This window comes from Candidozyma haemuli (assembly GCF_002926055.2).
Source record: "Candidozyma haemuli strain B11899 chromosome Unknown C_2014730914, whole genome shotgun sequence".
NCBI lineage: Eukaryota > Fungi > Ascomycota > Pichiomycetes > Serinales > Metschnikowiaceae > Candidozyma > Candidozyma haemuli.
The window spans coordinates 1,476,148-1,495,449 of record NW_020289904.1 but is presented as its reverse complement, the minus strand read 5'-3'; the positions used below and the strand labels follow the sequence as shown (position 1 = coordinate 1,495,449).

The window sequence follows — 19,302 nt, the reverse complement described above, 5'->3', positions numbered from 1 at the left end:
AGATTGCTGCACAATGTGTTGACATGTCGCAGGGCATTTCGGCGTTTGCAAAACTGCGAATCGCCTTATCTCTAGATCATCGCAAAGCTTAACAGAATGTGGGTTCCATAGAACCCGCATCCCAAAATCTGTAAATAGTAAATCATTTAATAATAGATAGTCATTCCATCTTCTCCTTCAAGAAAATAAAACCTATCTGACTCCGATTCCAGGCCTACTCGTCTACGATTCCGGAGCGCGATATGCGGCTGACAGTCCTACCCTTTTAGGCAGAGATAAGCATGGCGACCCAAACATCAAATTGTCCTCAACAACACTTTTCTTCCAACAAGACGGAAAGACTTAGATTTGCTAGAAATAGTCCATGTCTGACGACGAGTATACAGAAAACTCCAGGCTTCTTCATAGCAGAAGAACGTCTCTTCTTGACCAACCAGTTGGTCTGTTTCGGGGACCCAACTCGTTACACAACTTTGCATCGTCTTTCACCAGGGCCCAGTCTTTTGCTGCTAATAAGATCGATGCAAACATTACAAAGAAAAGGTCTTTCTTTGCTGGACCAGATGATGACGCTTCAGATATTGGGGTTGAAGATGATGAGCTCTTTGATCCAGATCTTATGGCTCCCTCATCGAGAGGTGAACGTTTGAGTACGGTTCTTCACGAGTATAACTTTTTACGTGGACCTAACGCCCTTGGGGCATCAGGACCTTCTCCATACAACGAGGTGTTCTATCAAGATGATATTAGTAACATCCTTCACGCATCGAGATCTCGCCATGGATCTGTCTCTCATCCTAGCATGGTCCCCATATCTAAGCAAAGAAGTCACCCGGCTCTTTCTTTTTCGTCCCACAGACTGACAAAGTCGTGGGCTACTTCTGCATCGTACTTTGGCATTAAGAAGGTTGAGGATAAGGACGGTAACCTCGTCACTGTCATTGCAGGTCAATCCACCGCTCCTCAGACTGTTATGAACTCAGTGAATGTTCTTATCGGGGTAGGCTTGTTGGCATTACCTGTGGGTTTCTTGAAAGGCGGTTGGGTTTTAGCTTTACCTGCGTTGTTGCTTTGCTGTGCAGCTACGTGCTGGACTGCTTCCTTACTCTCAGAAGCTATGGATACCGACCAGACTTTGATGACTTACGCAGACCTTGGGTACGCTTCCTACGGTTCTACTGCAAAACTCTTGATCTCCTTCATTTTCTCATTGGACCTACTTGGAAGCGGCGTTTCGCTCATTTTACTCTTCAGTGACTCTTTATACTCCCTCTTGGGGAGTGAAACCGGTGGATGGTCCAAAACTGACTTCAAAATATTGGCATTGTTTGTACTCACACCATTTACTTTTATGCCATTGCCAATCTTATCAATCTTCCTGTTGTTTGGCATCATGTCAACGTTTTCCATCATTATTCTAGTTGGAGTATGCGGGTTCATAAAGAGCGCTTCGCCTGGGTCTTTACTTCAGATTATGCCAACTAACTTGTGGCCTGCCTCTGTTGCAGATATCTTCTTAGCGATTGGAATTATAATGGCCCCCTTTGGTGGTCATGCTATCTTTCCGAATTTGAAATCTGATATGAGACATCCTCAAAAGTTCAAGAAAACTTTGCTAACCACCTACAGCATTACATGTGTTGCCGACTGTTCAATGGCAGTGATAGGTTTCTTGATGTTTGGCAAACTATGCAACAATGAAGTGACAAGCAATCTTCTTGAAACTGCTGGTTACCCTAGTTGGATCTACCCTCTTATTAGCGGACTTATTTGTCTTATTCCATTGGCAAAAACTCCACTCAATGCCAAGCCTATCATCTCTACTCTTGATGGTGTCTTTAACCTTGACAATGTGACCGAAGGCGAGTCAGCATTCTGGGCTCTTTTGAGGACTGTCTTAAGGTTTTGCGTGAGAGTTGGTGTCAACGTCGCATTCGTTGGATTTGCAATCCTAGTTCCAGAATTTGACAGGATAGTTGGCATCTTGGGATCATCCATCTGCTTTCTTGTTTGCGTTATATTGCCATGCTCATTCTACTTGAAGTTATGCAAGAATAACATTCGTGCTACGGAGAGATTCTTCGTCCGTGGCGTCATAATCTTTTCATCAATTCTTGCAATTACGTGCACATATTTCACCATAGTTCATTGACCTATATAATACCCTAAACTCGAATCAACTTGAGTCATTCTGAATGAAGCTCAAAAGCAATCCGTGATCTTGATCAAGAGATTCTGTAAGATTTGATGATCAACCAAAAAGTCGTAGTTAAGTTTCACTAACAAACCTCTCTCGGAATCTTTCTGCAATTCCAGTTGCAATTCACTGGCAGCTTTGAAAATTAGTTCAAAAAGTGGCTTATACTTCAAGTTTTGGGAATTGAGGTTGTCTTTCATGGAAAACTTCAAGAAAAGTTTGCCTTCAGCATCGAACTTATTATTGGCAAAGCTCATAGCAAACGAAATTCTATCTTTTTGAGTTTTCTTGGGGGCGTTTGGATTACTGCTGTTGTGATAAAACACGAAGTGGAAAGAATTAAGATGCTGTAGCTTGATCTCAAATTGCAACTTGGGAAGTTTGTTCGGTAGTTTCGGTACGGACTTCTCAAGCAAGTAATTGCGGATCTTCTTTGTGGCACCGATAACCGGAGCAAACTCCTTAAGGTAACGAATCGAGCCGACAAGAGTATCATGAGATTCCGCAATTTGTTGGTTCAAGAACTTAGTCAAAACTTTGATAGCGTCCTCTTCATGATCGCCAGTCGTTAATTCAAGCAGCATCTGATCATTTGCTGGAAGCTTCAAGTGGAATTCCTCATAGACTGGATCAATCATGAATGCGAGCTGGTCAACGGATGTGGTAGTGACATAAATGTCTGTCTTTTTAAGCTGGTATAACATCTTGACCAACAGATCAACCTTCTCTAGCTGACTGAAGAGCTGATTCAATAAATTATGGGTACCATCAGTTTCAGAGCTTTCAATCAGCTTCCTTGAGAAGTCAATCAGTGTCAGAATTTCAAATTTCTCCTTTTCGGGGATTATCTTGACTTTAAGCTTCTCTAAAACACCTGCATCTGACAGTGAGATATTCTTGAGTGAGCCCCATATGGAAAGTCCCATCCTAGTAGAGACATCATCAGACGACAACATGACACGGAGAAATAATGACGTGGATGAAACAGCAACAGGTAAAAGGTTTCCGTGATTGAAAAGCACAAATACAGATTCATATCGTGATGGCGAACTTTCAAGAGTGAATGGTAGATCGAAATGATCTAGAGCAGAATCATCATTGAACTTAAGATAGTTAATCTTGCGTGCTTGTAACTCCTCAACAATGATATGATCAACAATCAAGTTGGAACCCGATTTAGAAAGATTTTTGAAGAACAGATAGGTTGGTTCGCCTTGATCCAGTGGTTTTAGAATTTGCATCCACTGAATCTTCCATTCACCCTTAATGGACTTAAGCCGAGCGACCCACCAGTAAGTTTTCAAGGTAACACCACTTATCATACTGATAAGGAAGGAGAAGGTTGGCCAATTGCGACATCTATAAAACTGGACCTTCTTGGGTGCACCTGCTTTTTCGGAGTCATCAACATTATCAGCTGTTAACGAATCATATAGCTTGCTGACTTCACCATCATTAAGTTTGATGATATCGTTAGCGATCCACTCAGTGGTTATCAACTGGTTGTTTAAAGACTCGCTGAGACTTTCAAGTCTGAGTTGGATCAAGTGGTTCACCACATTGGTTATAATTTCTCGTTCACTGATGAACTGGGACGTTTTGGAGGCATTAGGTGGACTATTGATCTTACTCTGAATCAGAGCTTGAATTGGGGACGGGTCCATGAAATAGAAGAATCCCGTGAGTGGATTTATAGCAAGTATAGTAGACTTCTTTGGGGTAAGTTGGATAAGAAGCTGATAAGGGTTAATCGATGAACACGCGTCTGGTGGTAACTGTGCCAGTAATTGCTCGAATATTTTTGCATGAGAATTTCTGAATGTTTGTTGATGATAAGGCTAAGAATCCAGTCAACACTCAAATCCTGGACATCGTCCTCATCATTTCCTGTAATGTTCTCGATGTTGTGATTAAGGTTGTACTTGCCGTTTTTGAACCATCTAAAGTTCAAGTTGTATTTCTTGTCAATGCCAATTTCAATGAACGACTTCCAATCTTTGGAGAAATAATTGTTTGACCAGTAGTTGATGATAATTAAGGAGGAAGAATACTTGAATTGTATGTTATTCTTCCATTTGCTTTGAACTGATAGGTCCCTTAGTTGACGAGAAATGAGGTAAAGCTTGAATGAAATGGAGTACTTGTGAAGGGAATCATAAAGTCCAGAAAGAGATTGAACAAGAAGAACCTGGTTCATTGCCGTCTCTAACTTGCCCCTTGACGATTCTGGGAGCCTCGTTATTATCCTGCTATCCTTATGCGTAATCAAGCCAGTATCCGGGTTGATACCGAATAGAAATGCGAAGTCGATGAAAAAGAATGGCGACTTATGATAATCCTGTTCATTGTCAATGATTTGGTCATTACCAACAGTTATAGAAACCTGGAATTCGTTTGGGATGGTAATGATGACCCTTCCATCCTTGATTTCGTAGTTGTTGTTGAACCGCAGAGGCATATCACTGATAAGAGCCATCCTTGCCGTTAAGGTCAAGTTAAGATCCCTCAAGACCTCTAAAACCTTCTCTGGCGAGACAGCTGGTTTTGGTATGAAGTTGTAAGATGGTAGTTGTGGACGTCCCTTGACCAAGAGTTCCAATGCAGTGAAGATATCTGAATCAGGGAGTTTAGCTCCACTGAAGTTATTAAGCTCATTAAGCCCATGGCCCAAGTTCTCAAAGTAGAACTCTTGGGTACGGAAGAAGTTCAAAAGGTCAATCAACTTGGAGACATCTCTTGAGTTTTGAGCCCATTTGACCAATGTATAGATTTTCAAGAAGTCTTTCCTGAGAGACACAATAACCTCCAAGAACTTTCTTTTTCGTTGAATGTCACTTTCTGATGTTTTCGTGTTGGCCAAATTTTCAATCAATCGACTCAACTGCTTGTATGCTTCTTGTGTGTAAAACCGCAATACATTGGAAAGCGGTATTATATTATTCGTGACATGAGGAAGCTCAGGCATGGACATTAGTTTGCCGTTTGATGTGCCATTCTGGGCATTCGGCGTCTGCTGGATCTCCATGGTTTTGAAGAATACCAATCAACTCGTCCAATCTTCCAGAATTAATAGTGTATGGACAACTAAGGCCAGGAATGCAAGCAGAGTGTACTCTGTTGATAAATTATACAATCGAGCCGTAAGATGGAATACGGGACGAGGCCTTGGGTGTTGATGGTGTTGCCAGAGCGGGTTTTCCTTCTCGGCTACTTACTTTCTGTCTTACTGTGCGACCAGTGGCCTGCATGGGCACACTTAATCTAGAAGGTGCTGGTGTAGCGAGTATGCTCTACACATGCATGAATTGCAGCCATGGAAACTGCAAGACATGCAATTGATATTGTATCCTTTGGAAAAAAGAAGTAATGCTTTTTTGATAAATACAGTTTGGTCTCTCTCTCTATGACCATCAAGGCCATTATATAAATACAACGTTTGGGTAGGGGTAGGGAACGTGGGGAGCTAGTGGATATGCTCGAGGAAATGGGAGGGTACTTGTTCTTTAATCCATTGGAACCTTTCATCATGGAGTACTTGGGTGGCAGTTAACCGCCTATCTTTACGGACAAGCAAGACGTCAACAACAGCAACAAGTTGATTCATGATAAACTTTGATGCTTCTGGGAAGGTATCATCTTTCATGGTCGCTGCGATTCGAAGCCATTCCCAATCTATCATGGCAATTCTATGAGCCGGGTTATGTCTCTTCCTCCGGCGTTTCAAGACAGATGGGGAGATTGCTGAGTTAGACATAAACTCGAGTGGAGGAACATCGAATGGGAGTCTGTCTTCCAAGATAGCATATATTAGCACTCCGAGGGACCACGAGTCGAGAAGTTTCCCGTCGTACTCAAGGCCCATGAGAAGCTCAGGGCTAACATAGTCTTGCGAACCACATTTTGTTGAAAGAAGTTGATTTGGCAGCGTGAGTTTCTTGGAAAGCCCAAAATCAGTTAATGTACAAAGTGGCTCAGCTTTATGCGAGATATTCAGATCTCCAAGTTCCTTGTCTGAAAAATTAAGAAGAACATTTTCAAGTTTAAGATCACGGTGTACGACATCGTGAGTGTGTAAGAAGGCGACACAAACTATGAGTTCAGCGACAATGCGACGCATAACTTCCCAAAAACCGACCTTCTTACTTGACTCGCGATGATGGTCGTAAAGCCAATGGAACAAATTACCTCCCTTGCAGTAATTGAGGATGAAATTCTGTTTGTTGTGGACTTTAATATTGTAAAAGTCATACATATCAGAGCCCATAGGGGCAGATAACGGGTTTCCTGATACTGCTTGATCAATCTCGTCCTGCGTGATTGACAAGTTTATGGAATAGTCTAAAAGGCCGACGATACACGGATGCTTAAGATGAGTCAAAATGCCAAGTTCTCTGCAGATATACAGACGGAAGTTAGAAACGTCCTCCTTTGAGCTCGTAGGAACTTCGACTATCTTCACAGCAACAATGTCGTCAAGGTTGGCAGTTGAATGAGCGCGGACAACCGTGCTGAACGTGCCTTTCCCCACCACTTCATCAAAAACATACAGTTTGTGGAGGCGAGGGGCATCTATAATTCGGCCAATGAGCTGACCATGATCGACTTCCAGCGGAGGCAGAGGAATCGCGGATGCCTCTTCATCAAGCAGTGAAGGGTTAGAGACATGACGATTGTTGATCGAGATAGGGTTTGGGGTCTCACCACGCTTGATAATTGAACCCGGTTGGAATTCTGAGACAGCTCTATGGGAAGGTCCAGATGATGAGCTGTGCACCTGAGACCGTTTAAGTAAAGTGATCTTGGACTGAGCGAACAGGCCAGAATTCAAAACAGGAGTCGGTAGTTGCGTGATGCTACCCATATCAAACGAATTCAGGGGTGAAATATCAATAGGAGCGGCCAATTGTGAAGCAGAATACACTGACGCTGGGCTCTTCAAAGACAGAGGTTTGTCCAGAGGCGAAGAGTCAGGCACATCGATCCTAAGATTCCTCCATCTGTAATCGTCCTTTGGCTGCTGCACCACGAACCCCAGCTCCTCTGCCAGCGAAGGCGACAGGTTTGACTGGCGTGAAAAGCACTGGGTATCAGATAGCTGGGGAGTGGTCACTGGGGAAGAGGACCGCAGGTCTGTTCGAGCTGACATCTATGGTAGCTAGTATATATGGCCCTCGGAATGTAATATAGCAGATAACAAACCCAAAACAAGGGAACTAAGCACGAACACAAGGCTATAGGAAAAAGCAAGCTCAAGACTAGGTAAAAACAGCCTAGTCAGCTTTGGACGTCCAAGGATGAATGTAGTGAGATCTAAAAAAATTGCAAATATGGTGAAGCAAAGAGTAGAGTGCGGTTTGTATGACTGGAGCCAACGGCGTGCATGTAACCAGGCAGTAGACTAACAGTAGGCAGTAGCGCACCAGCAGAAGAAAGTGAGGCTGCAAACAAGTGAGTAATGGCTCGTCAAAGGGATCACAAAATGAACGGAAAAGGGAAAATCTACCCGTAATTTCCTGGCCCATATCCAACCAGCACTCCTATCTGCCCCTCTACTTTTTAAATCCGGTGGCAAGCTGGACATCTTAGCCCTTTGTGCAGAATGTAGCTCTATCTGGGGAAGCCAGCACTGTACGCGGTCGGGATGTAGGACACAACAGAACACAAAACGTTGAATGGTTAGTCCAATGGCCAAGAAGGGAGGTTGCCACAGGGTTGAGTGAAATTAAGGTTCGGACAGAAAGAGAGTCTCTTGTTAAAAGTGGGTGCCAGAAGTTTCCAACCTCCGGCTCTTCTACCACCTCTTCCCTTGTGTCAATGTCGCTTCGCATGTTGATCCCACTTGCGGCTCACTGCCAGCCAAGTCTGGCAGGTGGCTTCCCTATTCAAGGTCTACCAAAAGTGCGCTTCACGCTGGCCCAAAGAGCCGCGTGAGGCTAAACACGATCCCATTTCAAATTAGACTATTTTACCTACAAAAAAAAACTTTCACAAAATTTGCACCAGCTCACTGGCTCGCCAACACTTGGCAATCACAAGAATCCTTCAAGCACACGATGTGCCTTCTCTAACCGTTCAAGCCCAACTTCGTAACGGTGCTCGTCAAGGATCATATCTGATGTAAGCCTACTCAACGAATCCACAATCTTCTCGATCATCTGCTTCTCCTTGATGGGGATGTTAAGTGTTTCAAACTCTTCGCCAATCACTGCACCATTTATGCTTTCGAGCAAATTGATGAGGGTGTTGTACGAAAAGGGCTTAAGGTGCATACCGCTGCTGCCACTGCGTACATTTTTCCGCGTTTTTCGCTTAGTGCTTTTCCGCTTAGGCATTTGGATATTGTCCTTGACTGACTTGGCTCGTACTGGATTGGGTACAACCACTGGGTCTTCGATATCGTAGTACTCGTCGTCTCCAGCTTGGTATCCTTGCAATCCATGGTCTGTGTAGACGCTGTCTCTGGCAGCAATGATATCTGGGTCGCTTCTGGCAAGAAGAGTACCTGCCTGGGGACGCTCTAGGTATGGCAGACCTGGCTCCTGTCTTTCATGTTCTTCTTCAGCACCTTGGAGTTCTTCAGGCTCGTTGAATTGAGCGGAAGGCTCAGCAAGCCCCTCGGCAGGTTGCTCGGCGGGTTGCTCGGCAGCTGCTTCACTACGACTGGCCTCCAATGGTGGTTCCAATCCTGATCCAGCTGCAGTGGCAGCAGCTCCAACTGCAAGCCCCGTAGCGAGTCCAGCTACTGCACCCTCTGTGCCTGTGATCGTGGTATCTTCCTCTTTTGGTTCTCCTGCTTCTGCTTGCTTAGAAACAACAGCAGCCCGAAGACTTGGGCCTCTGCTTGGGACAACGCTAGTACCCGCTTCGCTGTTTGTAGCAGTGTCTGGAGTGAAGCCTTGTTCTTTGGCAAACTCTCTCTCATAAGCCTTGCCATATTCTTCTTGACTACTCATTCCGTGAGAAGGATTCAAATATTGCGTGCTGGAGCTTTCCTCGTCTTCGTTCTTAGCCTTTGCTTCAGCTTCATTGAAGCTAAGAGTACGCTCACCGTCTTCCCTCGAGTACAAACTGAATTGATGCGAGGCGACTCTAGCCTTTTCCAAACTTTGAGGGCTAGGTCTCTTTGGCAATTGACGACTGGCCACAGTATGGGCAGGAACCAGTGGTAAGCCATCTGACCCTTCACCACTGTCAGCAGTCTCAAAACTGCCAGATGAGAAGGTCGAATGTCTGTTGGTGTTCACTGGAGCTGCGGTAGATGGCTCTGGGGCAGTGTAGTGAGATTCAGTTGGACTGGTTACGCCGTATGGTTCATCATAAAGTGGCTCGCTTCGCAAGCTGCTAGCATTCTCCATGAGCTTGTCTAAATCATCGCTAATGTTAATAGAAAACCTATGAGCATGCTGAGGAGATGAATCCTTGGAGCTGCGAGGTATAATCTCACTCATAGGTCTTCTTCTCAGTCTTGGAGGAACAACGTCCTCCACTTCGGTATTCAAAGTCATCAGAGGGGCCTCCACCGCAGGTGCCTGGCTTAATCTAGTGTTGAGTCTTCCAAGCTTAACCTGGTTCTCAGAGTATAAAGATTCTTCATCCGTGGTAGCAGCCTCCGAAGCTTTCCGTGGAGACCCTTCGTAGTAACGGATACTTCCTTGAGTCTTGACACTGGAAGATCTTTTGATTGGAACCGACACCGCCTCTCCAATCTCAGCTTGATGAAAAGAACCATGGGAGTGACGTGAGGATTGGCTGCTGAGCCGCTTGTCATGAGGAGGCACTGGAGGGATCCAGTCTCCAGAAGGTTTCTTCGACATGATTTATGTGTATGCACTTGAGAGATAGAAATATGTAGTTAATATGGCTTCTGCAAAAACAAATTGGGTCAGGACGGTTTCAAGCTTTGTTTTGATTCTGCCTATTTAGGTATTGTAATGAGGTGCCGCACTCTGATCTAACCCTTCTCTTCCATCTACGAAATTTGTCATGTGACCTCGATCCAACCACTGTTCATGAAGACGACTGCTGTGATATGGCGTCGTCAGGTCCATTCGGCTTTCTTCTCGCGGACTCCATTGAACTATGAGACACTTTCGAGGAGAGTTGTTGAGCTGAGGGAGCGAGGCAATGTTCTGCGAAGTGCTATCTTGGACTATATCACAGCTAACCGAAAGCTACAAAGCATCAATAAAGAATCACAATCAACATTGGGCAATAAAATAGATCATGTTCGGAAGTCAGCCAATTTTCTTGATTTGGAAGTAAATGTTCCAAGCTCAAGACTTGAGAATGATCTCTGGGACTTCCTCAGAGAACATTGGGAACAGTGCGTCAATGACGGTCAGATAGTGGCCTCTTTCATACTGGGTGATTCAAACGTGGACACTGCTAGGTCGTTTCAGCTTGTTAAAGCAAACTTTGGGTCATCGCAGCTGGCCAAACAGCTGATAAATCCTGTGGCTGTATTGCTACGAAGACTTCTTCTGAATAATGATTATCATAATTGCATTGGTCTCTTGGACGCTACATACAATTCCAAAGAGTATATTCAGAAGCAAAAGAGAACCATCCAAAGACGTTTAGGTGATTGCATTTTCTCGATTGGTGGCCTAGCAGCGTTTCAGCATTCGTTCATGTCGCAAATGTCGCTATACTATCTTCTACCTATAGACTGTTTAGCCGTATTGCTACCGGCGTATGGCTTGCTCAAAATACTTTGTGGCCAAAAAGAAGAAAGAATAAGTTGGCGTCCATATACTAGTATCATCCATCAATATCTGCATCGCCATGAACAGTCATGGATGAACAGAATCATTACGCATTTCGAGGAGCTGAACGAATTGAATGTAAAGAATTTCCATACCTCAGAAGTAAGACCTCCACCATCATTAGGAGTCTTTCAAGAAGATGGTTTTGATATGTTCCTACCCAGTACCTCCACACTCCCATCATTCAACCATAACTACAAGGATCAACATACAGAAACACTTACCAAGTACTTTCGAGACCAGATCCAAAAACGAAAGCTCAATTGGGAAATCCTCAAAGAAGAGAAAACACTCATTGATTTCTGGCTTTCCCACGGTGAACATTATCGCTGGGTAGAACCCGACCAAGATCCTGCCGAAATCTGCACTTTTCGCAGCCAGTCTTCAAACCACTAACGCGCGCCAAACATGGTAATGTCAACATTGCCAGTATTCTTCAAGAATGGCATATGTTCAAATATCAACGCCTGAAGACTTTGGTGTATTGTCATGTCTTGAGTTTGGCCAGGCTCTGGATACCTTACTCATAGCATCGCATAGCCGTGTTGCGTTACTATATTCTTGCCAGAGTCATGGAGTGTCTCCACTGTATAACCTTACAGCAGAGGTCAAAACACCTTCCCCAATAATGGCAGTTGCCCATTCAGATCACTCTTCATATGCTGGCTGCTTGGATGGGACACTTCGACAGTTTGACTATGAGAATACACGGATGACATCACCCTTGACGACCGCGACGATTGATCAACATCCATCAAGCCCTATAAATTACGTTCGGTCTGTGGATCCCAATCTAATTATTTATACAACAATCGATGGAAGCATAAAGTACTTTGACCCGAGAATGAGCCGGCTCGTGGATTCATATACATGTCCTGCCAAGCTTTTCGCCATGGATGCTTCACCACGTACTCTAACAGTGGGATTATCTGGAAGCCAGGTTCAGCTCTTTGACCTTCGCAACCGCAGTAATCCATGGCAATCGCGTGGTAGTGGACTTAGATATCAAATGTCATGCATCAGAAACTTCCCTTCTGGAGAAGGTTTTGCATTGTCAAGCATAGACGGCAGGGTCTCAATTGAGTATAACGACCTACTGGAAGAGGTTCAGCAAAAAAAGTTCGCCTTCAAGTGCCATAGAGTACCTGACCACGATGAAGGCGTTGATAAAGTTTATCCAGTGACTGGTCTACGGTTTCACAAGCAGTACAACACCCTCTTCACCGCTGGAGGCGATGGCCATGTCTGTGTGTGGAATTGGGAGAAGAGAAAGCGCATGAAACAATTTCCTAAGGTTCCAGGGACTGATGGTATCTCACAGCTCGATATTAATAACACTGGGTCGCTTATGGCTGTCGGCACCACAGACGATGGGTTCATGAGGCTACCGGATACGAATAGTTCTTTCGTTCCAAGACAAAGCCAGGTCTTCCTAAGGAGACTAGATGAGATAGACTGTAAACCTAAACCTAAATAACTTAATTTCCATAATAAACGACCGCAGTGGTTTCGATGTATTGATATGGGTGCGAAAAATCTCATCCCATCACCACAATGGACTTCGCTACCAAAACTGAAAAGTTCGTCGAATGGTTAGCTAATCAGGATGTGGAAATCTCAAATAAAGTGGAAGTTCAAGACCTAAGGAGTATCGGTCAAGGAAGAGCTTTAATTGCTACAGAAGATATCTCTCTCGACGAGGATCTCTTCAAGCTTCCTAAGAGCATCTTCCTCAATGCTACCAACAATTCTTTAATTGCCGACCGTCCTGACCTCTCTGATAAAGTTCTTGGCCTTTCTCAATGGGAAGCATTGATTTTTGTTCTTGTTTATGAATGGCAAGTCAAGGGCGCTGAAAGCAAGTGGAAGCCATACTTTGATGTGCTCCCAATCAACGACACTGAGAATTACAACTTCGACCAGCTTATTTTCTGGTCTGAAGAAGAAGTGGCTCTTTTAAAGCCATCTTTTATTACAAAGAGAATAGGAAAGAGCTCGGCTGAGGCCCTTTTGCAAAAAGTCAGAGAAATCATCCAGTCATTTGGTATCACGGAGCTTGAGGACGTATCTCAGCAGACTCTTCATAAGGCAGCAGCACTCATCATGTCGTATTCTTTTGATGTACAGCGTGAAGAGCCCCTGGATACCCATCAGGAGGAGGAAGAGAGTGACGACGTGGATGTCAATGGCTCTGCCTACATCAAAAGCATGTTGCCCTTGGCAGACACATTGAATGCAGACACCAAGGGCCACAATGCCAGTCTCATGAATCAGGAGCAGAATCTCATTATGAGATCAATCAAGGATATTAAAAAGGGCGAACAGGTCTTCAATACGTATTCTGACCACCCTAACTCTGAGATTTTAAGACGTTACGGATATGTTGAGCCTGAAGGCTCGTTAGCTGATTTCGCAGAAATCTCCCTTGAACAAATAAAAAATTACTTTTCGGAGAATACTTCTCTTTCTGCCTCCAATGTGGACGACATCATCAGCATATTATTAGAGGTCCAAGAGGAAGAAGACGAAGAGTTTGTGATTGATAGTTATGATTGTTACGTTTCGGGGGAAGCCATTTTTGAACTAATTTTTGTCGTTCAGCTTTTAACTGTGCTTGCAGGTATTAACAATGAACAGACATTTAATGATAGAGAGTTGGAGTCAAAGGGTAGGGCGATAAGAAGAGTTTTTAAGAAATGCTACCAGCTATTAGAATCTGGAAAGCTCACAGAAGATCTTCGGACTAACATTATCAAGATCATAAAGGCTCGCATGTCTGATTATAAATCAATTGAGAACGAAGATCTTGTCGCCCAAGCGGTGTTAACCAGGCCAGCAATGGCAAAGGTTGTCCTTCGATCTGAGTACGAAGCATTGCGCAAGTGTGCTGATGGTGATAAGCTTTTCTCGACAGAGGAAAGAGACTACAGTTTTATTCCAGATCAGAAGTTATTGAAGAATATCTTGAAGAAAGATCTCTTCCTTGATGACTCGGCAAAGAAGCAAAAGACGGACCAGTAAAGCATTTGTAAATTATTTTTTTAGCTTGAAGAGTAGAATAAAAGGATAGACGACTAGTGCATTATAGAAGAGTTTAGTTATACCCTTCTGTAGAGGTTTTCTTGACCTTCCTGAATATCGCATGCGGTCACTGGGCTGTATGAAAATATAAAGAGCAGCTTACCAAAATCAAGCCTTTTTATATTTCGTAATTAGAGGGTAGTTAGGTGTGCTCTGTGAAACATGGTTCGAGGAATATGGCGCATTAGCTCTCGATTCGATTCTTTTTTTGGTTCTAGAGGGCGTAAATCGCATTGTAAGCCAATTTGAAAACCGCCAGTAGTATTCTGGAGCCTTAAAAATTATTAATTATGTTTCATAGTAGGCATTTTTTAAGATTTTCCAATTTTAAATGTTGAGTTATGCTTTTCCATAACATCAACACATTAAGCGGTTTTAGCTCAGTTGGGAGAGCGTCAGACTGAAGATCTGGAGGTCCTGTGTTCGATCCACAGAAATCGCATATTTTTTTGTAAATCCACTCGATTCCATTGAATCAAAGCCATAAATTTTTGCCCCAGAAGGATCTGTGACTTCTCGGTTCTTTTGAGAGCGACTACGTTGTCGATAACTTCCAAATTCCCTAATATTCATGCTATGTACAGTTAATCGTTACGCTTAAGTTTCAACTTAGGATATAGTCTACCGGTGTGGTAATTGATGGAGCTTCTGGTTCCCTTACCCTTGCCTGCAAGCTCCATACATGTCTTCAATTCTAATTCCAAGGCGGCACAAGCTGCTGACCCTTCTCCATTTGCTGCCCAGCAGTTGAGTAAACCAGCCATCGCGACAGTGCAACCCAGACTCTTGTTTGTCACTGGATTCCTGATCTTTGCATGTGGCAAAGGTGGCAACTGGAAGCTCTGCGCCACCTTCTTGTAGGCCATATTATTCTTCGTTGGCTGCATCGTACGGGAGGGAACTTGATGTCTTGAAGTTGAAGAACGAAAAAATTTAGGCGCACCTTGTATCAACTAGTATATGCACTACTTGGAGTATTTGAGGTGCGCAGGGTTAAGGATGAGAATATTGTACTTCTGTGCCCTTCTGCGCACCAGACGATTATAGTCTCTACCACCAAAAGGTGGCTTCTGAGGAGCCTTTAGCCAGTAAAGTCTGGAAAAATTGAACGAAGCAATATGCTTATGAATGACAGCCTGGTAATCTAACGAAATTCGTAGTCTAGAGTCGACTGCCATTGGCATAAGCTTATCCGACACGACACGATGAATCTTTGCGTAGAGTTTCCCAAGGAATGCCTGTGACTCTTCTGGCAGCTTATACTTTATACGTGTCAAGACGTCGATATGCTCCTCGAGATTGATGAGAATGACTTTGAATAGATGTTTGTAAAGGTTGTTGCAATGCTTTCTGTTGGTAAGTAACATACCGTAAACAGGAACCAAGTCAAAGTATTTGTAACGATAACTTAACGTTGGGCCTGATAATGTCGTTGCGTGGTGGTCTTTCAGTGCAACAACGTACTCGTTCGTCCGTAGTTTAGGCGCATTCAAATTGACGACATCGGTACCCAGGGGAATCATTTTTCTGGCAATTTCCAAATAAAGGGAATCTTTTAATGTGAGCGCCTCTCTTTCTATACGATCCAAGAGTTCCACAGAGGGATGCTCAATCTTCTTGTAATTGTCGATATCGTCAAAGATCAATGGCTTGCCGATGTTCCGAAGTAAATCTTCCGGAGGAAGAGGCTTCAGGTCATACGGGCTGATGCTTTCTTTGAGTTGGTCTTCTTCGAAGAAGTTAACGTCGATCTTATGCACTGGAACCTTTGTATCGAAAGGGCGAACGTCTCTAACGAGCTCTTCGGGGATTTGCTTTCGAGCGTTCTCATCATCATCACTCTTCAAAGAATGCTTTCCTGTTCTTAGAGGAACCCCAAGTATAGAACGGTCAAATCCCACGACGTTATAGGGGTAGAGTCTTTTGAAGACCCTTTCTAGACCTTTTGGCACGTCATATTTTTCACCACGACGGCCCGCTTTGCACATGTCATCGAGATTGCGTCCAAGACGGAGCTTCGTCATAAGATCCTTTTCGTCAATACCAAACCTCTTCATGTACTTTGCATGTACAGCCTTATCCTCGTCTAATCTATTGAGTGTGCTGTAGATGCGTTCGATTTCCTCCCATGGAGTATCAAGCATGTCTACCTCGTCAGGTAGGCTCCTGATAAGCGCTTTTCTATCCAAGAAATGCTTTGAAGGAAAAGACCCAAATTGACCGCCAGAATCCAAATTCTCTTGGATCTGCACGTCATCCTTAGTCATGAAAGCGACTGTCTCATATGAGTCTTCTAGCTCGTCTATATTCTCCTTGACAGCAAGATCAAGAGCCAGCTCATCAATAGTTGAAGGTGGAGGTAAATTCTTCGTACTAATATTAAGGGCTGTGCCTTTCCTGGTCTCCTTATCGGTCAGTTCACCAACTTTCCCCTTCAGTAGGACAGAGCCGAGCTTTCGGAGCTGGTCCTTATTGCCCTTATTGTTATTGTTATTGTTGTTGTTATTGCCGTTGCCGTTATTGTTACTGTTGGAAAGGAACCTTGAAACCGAAAAGCTTCTCCTTGCTATTCTAGATCTGGTAATTCGACAAAGCATGGGCAGGAACTCGGGATAGCCCATTCGCTTGTGGATCACATATCTGTAGTGCTGGGGTATTGTGGTGTACGGATGTGCAGCTCATGTCGGGAGGGAGCGACACTTTTACGCGGGCTTCACCTAGAAATGCCATAATGGCTGCGAAAAAAAAGGAAAATAGAAACAAAAAAGAATGAGATCACTACTCCTCATACGCATGCTTGACCTAAACCCATTATTGATTAAAAAACCGTCTATAAAAGAAGAAGTGAAAAATATTTCGTAATATCCGTGAAACAATGCCCTGCATTGAGTGTTGTCATTATGCCCCTTGCTTGTAGATTTGAGAAATCATTCTAGATAACTCCTGCTCCTCGTTTCTTGCAGCCATTTCGATACGAGGATCGACATCGCGACAGAGCTTGTCATTGTAGCTGTGACTCTTCGACATGGGGATCCTAGGACTAAGCAGCTCCAAGGAGCTAGAGGAGTCTTGTCTGTAATGTGACATCACAGAATTGGTGGAAGCCACCGATGCAGCCAGGTTCTGACGAGTGTGGTGAGCATGTGGGTTGTGCAAAGACAAGTGTGAGGTAGTGGAGGATGAGCGGGAGATAGTTGGCGAAGGAGAAACCAGAGCCGACTTGGGGCTCGATTTGATGCTGGTGGAACCAGATGCATTGGCAGCGGCAGCGGCAGCCTGTTGCTTGGCCAAGTACTTTCTCATCTTCGACAGCTTGATCAAGTCCTCCTTGATTGGTTCCAAGAAAGAAGCCAATTGAGCGCACATCTCTTCGTTGGTGACACGCATGCCCCAGTTCAAGAGGTAAAGCAACTGGCGCTCCATGAGGTTCACGTCTTTGACGGAAAAGAGACCGTCAGTGTACTTAGCCCAGTGAACGTTCTTTGGAGAACAGTCATTGTGGAACTTGGAAGCCAAGATAAGACAACTCAAAAAGATACGGTGTCTGGTGCAAGGCAAGCCCTGAGCGTTCTTTGGAAGCTTGTGCTTCAATCTGTCCAAGTACACCAAGGTGGTCATCAAGGTACCAGTGTAGACATTGGTGTATCTGACCAACTTGTTGATGAAGGTCATGAGGGAAGGCAATGGCTTACCGCTATGGGCAGTCTTGCCATCTCTGTCGTCCAGACATGGGAGCACCTGTAAAGTGGTGACAACCAACTTGTGGATCATGTTCTGGGACACAGGCTGGTTGACAAAGATGTTCAATGCTTTCAAGTCAATTGAGGAAACCATTATGTAATATGAAGAGGTGTATTGGATAAAGAAGACTGGAAAGACGAATGATGAAAAAGGAAAATTGGAAATCTGGGAGTGGCACTGTCACATCTTTATATCTCCAGGCATTCCAAGCCGCCGCCGCTCATTATGGGGCCCCTACGGGTCTGTCTGTAACTTCGCGACGCACTAAAATGTTTTGGAGTGAACATTTCGTGTTTCACTCCTGTTCGGCACGAATTCGCGACACCTCTTTTTGGCGCAGATGAGGACCTAACTTCTTCTTTTTTTTTTTTTTTTGTCCTGCCTTTCCTGTCCCCTGCCCTGCCTTCTTCAATGGTCCTCCTTCGACACCAGAAAACTCGCCCAGCCCGCGATCTGGACCATACCTTCAGGAGGCTAAGGTCAATCCTAGGTAACGGTAACGGTAAGTTCCACACATCCACTCGTCAATACTCAATTCTTACACGGGCCCGTCCGACGTCGTCTTCGTTAATCACATCTCTCATATTTTTTTTTCTTTTTATTTTTATTTCTGTGCTTCTAATGCCCCCATCGTCTCCACAATTCTCGGCTCCTGCCACTCTCAAACCTGGCCCTCGCCGAGTCTCAAGGTACCGTAGAGGTCTGGTGCGCACTGTGCCTGCGGTCCAGGCCGAAGGCTCAGAAAATCTTCTTTTTCTTCTTTTCTTTTTTTATTTTTTTTTGCACCCATTCCTGGGTCTTGTAGAATGCTCTGAAGCCTCCCCCTGAATATCCATTATTCCTCAAATCATAGGGATCTTCCACTAAGTGTTCCTATTCTGGCTAGTCCTTTTACCGTTAATGGATTATTTTTACCTGGAAGGTCATCCAGTGGCAGGGTTAGCATTTCGAAACAATCTGCGCGGATTTGAAAAATATCGTCAATCAAACGTCTCACCAGTGCCATTGCCAGCCTGAAAGAGGCAGCCAGGTGAAATCGGTAAAAATAGATCCCTACTATCTGAGACAACTAGACTTGCTACCCCCCTTTTGCAATTTGCCAAGGTGTTTCAATTTGTGCTAGTCTTGATTTCCACAAAACTGGGGGGTTCCTACGATTTCCACTTGTGGCCTAGATTACTTACTCCATGTTCCTGGCTTGTGCGCCTGGCGCCTGAAAAAAAAAAAAAATACACGGTTTTCGAAGAATTCGTTTTTTTCATGCGAGCCAGACGCACCATAACTTTTAGCCGGTAGAGCCAAAATAGTGGCTCTGCGCCAACGACGCCAACGACGCCAACCATTTATGCTCAAAGGAGTAAATATCCGTCGCGTAGGCCTTTTTTGACAGCTTCTCTTTCCATTTCAATATGTGCACCCGCCGAGCTTCCTGTTTACTCTTGGCTGTGTGTCTCTAATTACTCGCGTCCTGACCGCGTTACTTCGCGTTGAGGACCAGGAAGAATGCCTGTAATTATT

The 19,302-nt window shown here is 44.3% G+C and overlaps 10 protein-coding genes and 1 non-coding gene across 11 annotated transcripts; 5 read left to right on the top strand and 6 right to left on the bottom strand. All coding sequences in view use genetic code 12, as the record gives it.

Annotated features, from left to right (window-relative positions):
- Positions 1 to 364: 364 nt before the first annotated feature.
- CXQ85_002293 (uncharacterized protein) lies at positions 365 to 2,152 on the top strand (the record flags this gene model as incomplete). The annotated part of the gene is made up of 1 exon (XM_025485976.1): positions 365 to 2,152. One exon carries the CDS (start codon positions 365 to 367, stop codon positions 2,150 to 2,152), a length of 1,788 nt encoding a protein of 595 aa, XP_025341441.1.
- A 50-nt stretch (positions 2,153 to 2,202) lies between these two features.
- On the bottom strand, positions 2,203 to 5,222 carry MED14 (Med14p; the record flags this gene model as incomplete). The annotated part of the gene is made up of 2 exons (XM_025485975.1): positions 2,203 to 3,909; positions 3,957 to 5,222. 2 exons carry the CDS (start codon positions 5,220 to 5,222, stop codon positions 2,203 to 2,205), a joined length of 2,973 nt encoding a protein of 990 aa, XP_025341440.1.
- A 438-nt stretch (positions 5,223 to 5,660) lies between these two features.
- CXQ85_002291 (serine/threonine protein kinase) lies at positions 5,661 to 7,343 on the bottom strand (the record flags this gene model as incomplete). The annotated part of the gene is made up of 1 exon (XM_025485974.1): positions 5,661 to 7,343. One exon carries the CDS (start codon positions 7,341 to 7,343, stop codon positions 5,661 to 5,663), a length of 1,683 nt encoding a protein of 560 aa, XP_025341439.1.
- Positions 7,344 to 8,226: 883 nt separating this feature from the next.
- Positions 8,227 to 10,011, bottom strand: CXQ85_002290 (uncharacterized protein; the record flags this gene model as incomplete). Its single annotated transcript, XM_025485973.1, has 1 exon — positions 8,227 to 10,011. The coding sequence occupies one exon, from the start codon at positions 10,009 to 10,011 to the stop codon at positions 8,227 to 8,229; it is 1,785 nt and encodes a 594-aa protein (XP_025341438.1).
- A 195-nt stretch (positions 10,012 to 10,206) lies between these two features.
- Positions 10,207 to 11,358, top strand: CXQ85_002289 (uncharacterized protein; the record flags this gene model as incomplete). Its single annotated transcript, XM_025485972.1, has 1 exon — positions 10,207 to 11,358. One exon carries the CDS (start codon positions 10,207 to 10,209, stop codon positions 11,356 to 11,358), a length of 1,152 nt encoding a protein of 383 aa, XP_025341437.1.
- A 496-nt stretch (positions 11,359 to 11,854) lies between these two features.
- BUB3 (Bub3p) lies at positions 11,855 to 12,439 on the top strand (the record flags this gene model as incomplete). The annotated part of the gene is made up of 1 exon (XM_025485971.1): positions 11,855 to 12,439. One exon carries the CDS (start codon positions 11,855 to 11,857, stop codon positions 12,437 to 12,439), a length of 585 nt encoding a protein of 194 aa, XP_025341436.1.
- Positions 12,440 to 12,516: 77 nt separating this feature from the next.
- Positions 12,517 to 13,983, top strand: RMS1 (ribosomal lysine N-methyltransferase; the record flags this gene model as incomplete). The annotated part of the gene is made up of 1 exon (XM_025485970.1): positions 12,517 to 13,983. The coding sequence occupies one exon, from the start codon at positions 12,517 to 12,519 to the stop codon at positions 13,981 to 13,983; it is 1,467 nt and encodes a 488-aa protein (XP_025341435.1).
- A 429-nt stretch (positions 13,984 to 14,412) lies between these two features.
- On the top strand, positions 14,413 to 14,485 carry CXQ85_002286. The gene has a single exon. It is a non-coding gene; the product is annotated as a tRNA-Phe (tRNA).
- A 142-nt stretch (positions 14,486 to 14,627) lies between these two features.
- On the bottom strand, positions 14,628 to 14,930 carry CXQ85_002285 (mitochondrial 37S ribosomal protein mS37; the record flags this gene model as incomplete). The annotated part of the gene is made up of 1 exon (XM_025485969.1): positions 14,628 to 14,930. The coding sequence occupies one exon, from the start codon at positions 14,928 to 14,930 to the stop codon at positions 14,628 to 14,630; it is 303 nt and encodes a 100-aa protein (XP_025341434.1).
- A 78-nt stretch (positions 14,931 to 15,008) lies between these two features.
- Positions 15,009 to 16,640, bottom strand: CXQ85_002284 (uncharacterized protein; the record flags this gene model as incomplete). The annotated part of the gene is made up of 1 exon (XM_025485968.1): positions 15,009 to 16,640. One exon carries the CDS (start codon positions 16,638 to 16,640, stop codon positions 15,009 to 15,011), a length of 1,632 nt encoding a protein of 543 aa, XP_025341433.1.
- Positions 16,641 to 16,941: 301 nt separating this feature from the next.
- Positions 16,942 to 17,877, bottom strand: PCL1 (Pcl1p; the record flags this gene model as incomplete). The annotated part of the gene is made up of 1 exon (XM_025485967.1): positions 16,942 to 17,877. The coding sequence occupies one exon, from the start codon at positions 17,875 to 17,877 to the stop codon at positions 16,942 to 16,944; it is 936 nt and encodes a 311-aa protein (XP_025341432.1).
- Positions 17,878 to 19,302: the final 1,425 nt, after the last annotated feature.